At 31.2% G+C, this 2270-nt stretch overlaps 1 protein-coding gene across 2 annotated transcripts in view; it reads left to right on the forward strand.

The window, feature by feature from the left end:
• LOC119593145 (lys-63-specific deubiquitinase BRCC36-like) overlaps positions 1–1358 on the forward strand; it is a 6359-nt gene extending 5001 nt beyond the window's left edge. For both annotated transcript variants that reach the window (XM_037942109.1, XM_037942110.1), the window contains exons 5-8: positions 55–143; positions 404–535; positions 824–932; positions 1132–1358. In XM_037942109.1, coding sequence (XP_037798037.1) covers positions 55–143; positions 404–535; positions 824–932; positions 1132–1298 — 497 coding nt within the window. In that variant the 3' untranslated portion in view covers positions 1299–1358. The remainder of the gene's footprint in view (positions 1–54; positions 144–403; positions 536–823; positions 933–1131) is intronic.
• Positions 1359–2270: the final 912 nt, after the last annotated feature.

Raw genomic sequence — 2270 nt, forward strand, 5'->3', positions numbered from 1 at the left:
TAATGAATCCCAATGACTTCTTACTTTGCTTAACCTGTAAACATTCAATTTCAGATTTACAAACCCAGGCAGGATACCAACAAATGGACAGTAGATTTATTGGCCTTATATTCTCAGTTTACAATGAAGACAAGAAAACCAAGGTATGTTTTCCCATTACAGAAATTCCTTCTTCATTGATTTTCAATGGAAATTATGTTTGTGTGTTTGATATGTATAAATTTGTTGAAGGTTTATCATGAAAATTATTTCTACACAAGAAAAGAATCTACAAAACTCTCCATTTTTCTAATCTTCCTGTATTTGGAAATAATAATATATACATGTATTTTTTTGTAATTCTTACCATTGATTTATTCAAGTTGATGAAAAAATATCATTATCTGTAATTAAATAATTACAGATAGGAAGCCATCAGGTAACCTGCTTCCAAGCAACCAACCAGAGTCCAGAGGGAGAGGCTCCTCAGTACGTGCGATTACCTGTTCCCCTGGAAATTCAGCCGACCCCAAATTTAGCCACTAATAACCAACAGGTCAGTTTTCAGATAGCCTTATTTAATATGATTATTACTTGAAGCTGCATTTATTTATGTGTGGTTGTTTACTAAAAGATAGCCTCATATTATCAGTGTTATACAGGTTAAGTTGTTTGACACAGAACCTAGAAAAACTGTATTGTCCTATATTGAATTATTCAAGATCCCAATTGATATTGTAATTTCCTTCCTGACAGCTGAACAGAAGAATAAACAATGATTATGAAATAAATGTCAAATATGTATTTATATGATCACTTTCAAATTAGCTTAATAACTCTTCAGGCACTGGAGAACTTATGTGCAACACTCTTTGATGAGCAAAGTGAAGTGCTAGAGTTGTCAAGACAGCGGTCTCCCCAATACCCACTTGCTCACTTACACAATGCAGCTGGTAAGATGTGTATTTATTGTTATAAGTTCTCAAACCTTTGTTGAATTTTTTTTTCTTTACTTTGTATTATTTTTAGATTTAATTGTATTGCTATAATTTTTTGTTGTAAGTTAAATGATAGCTGCTGAACTATCATGTAACCTCTATCTTCCTTATAGCTTTTGTGGTTGGTATTCAACTGTTATTGTTTATCTTTCAGTGATGGTTCGCAGTGTTTGTGGCCTTAGTAGCCTTGTGTCAGGTCCTCTTGTCTGCACAATGGAGGAACGATTGCACCACATAAGAGGCACTACGCAGCATCTTAAGCAAGAAGCAGAGTACTTAAAGAACCTCCTTCTGGAAAATGAAATCAAAGTTCCTCTTTAAAATTTGCAAAAAATTCTAAGAGATGTGTAAAAATAAGGAAATTTACAGTAAGATACTTTGGAGTGGAGTTTTCATTTTATAACTCTTAAATGCCTCCTTTTCTAGTCTGTTTTGTATACCTGATTTTATACACTTTTAGGTTTTGCGAGCTGATTTTATGCAGAAAAGTATTTTTGTAGTGATACAAATAATATGCAGTATTGTCAGCAGATTTTGGTTCTTCTATATTAAACTTCAAATATTTGATTTATGAGTTTATATTTATTATTCAAGTTATAAAGTAAATTCTTAGTGAAAACAGATATGTTTATAATTACCCATATGAATGAAGTGTTTATGATTACCCATATTCATAGAACCACCTATAAAATTAGGAGTTACCTAGCAACTTGCTTAGTGGAAAGGGTTAGTCAGATGTTATGCATTTAGCTCACATACAGAATCTGCAGTTGAGTCTGCAAATCCGTGTTTTTAAATTTCCTTATTTTTAATTTACACCACAGATCACAGGGGTGAAAATTCATACTTCATCAATTGTTTCACCTGATTTTATGTAAAGTTGTCAGTGAATTATAAAAAAAAAAAAATAATTCACATAACTGCGAACAGAAGAATCATCATTGGTCATACCCATATCCTGGCATGCATTAAACATAATGTGACTATGTAAATAATATCTTTGACATGATCTAAAATAAAATTGTGATTATATTGGTTAAACTAAAAACTATAGTTTGTGTCAGTGTGTTATAATGTTATCCAAAATCACATTCATATTTTTATTGTCAATTTCTCAGAATATGTGGCATGTCTGATGAAATAACTGTTATATTATTTTATATATTTCACATACATTGTGCTATTTTTCTTTTCCTCAGTGAAATTTACCTCTTGGATATAGACCAAAAAAAAAAATCTTCCAGCATTGTCATTTTATTCATTGTTGCTCAAAATATTAACCCAAAGTCTCTG

Source organism: Penaeus monodon, chromosome 31 (assembly GCF_015228065.2).
Source record: "Penaeus monodon isolate SGIC_2016 chromosome 31, NSTDA_Pmon_1, whole genome shotgun sequence".
Lineage (NCBI taxonomy): Eukaryota > Metazoa > Arthropoda > Malacostraca > Decapoda > Penaeidae > Penaeus > Penaeus monodon.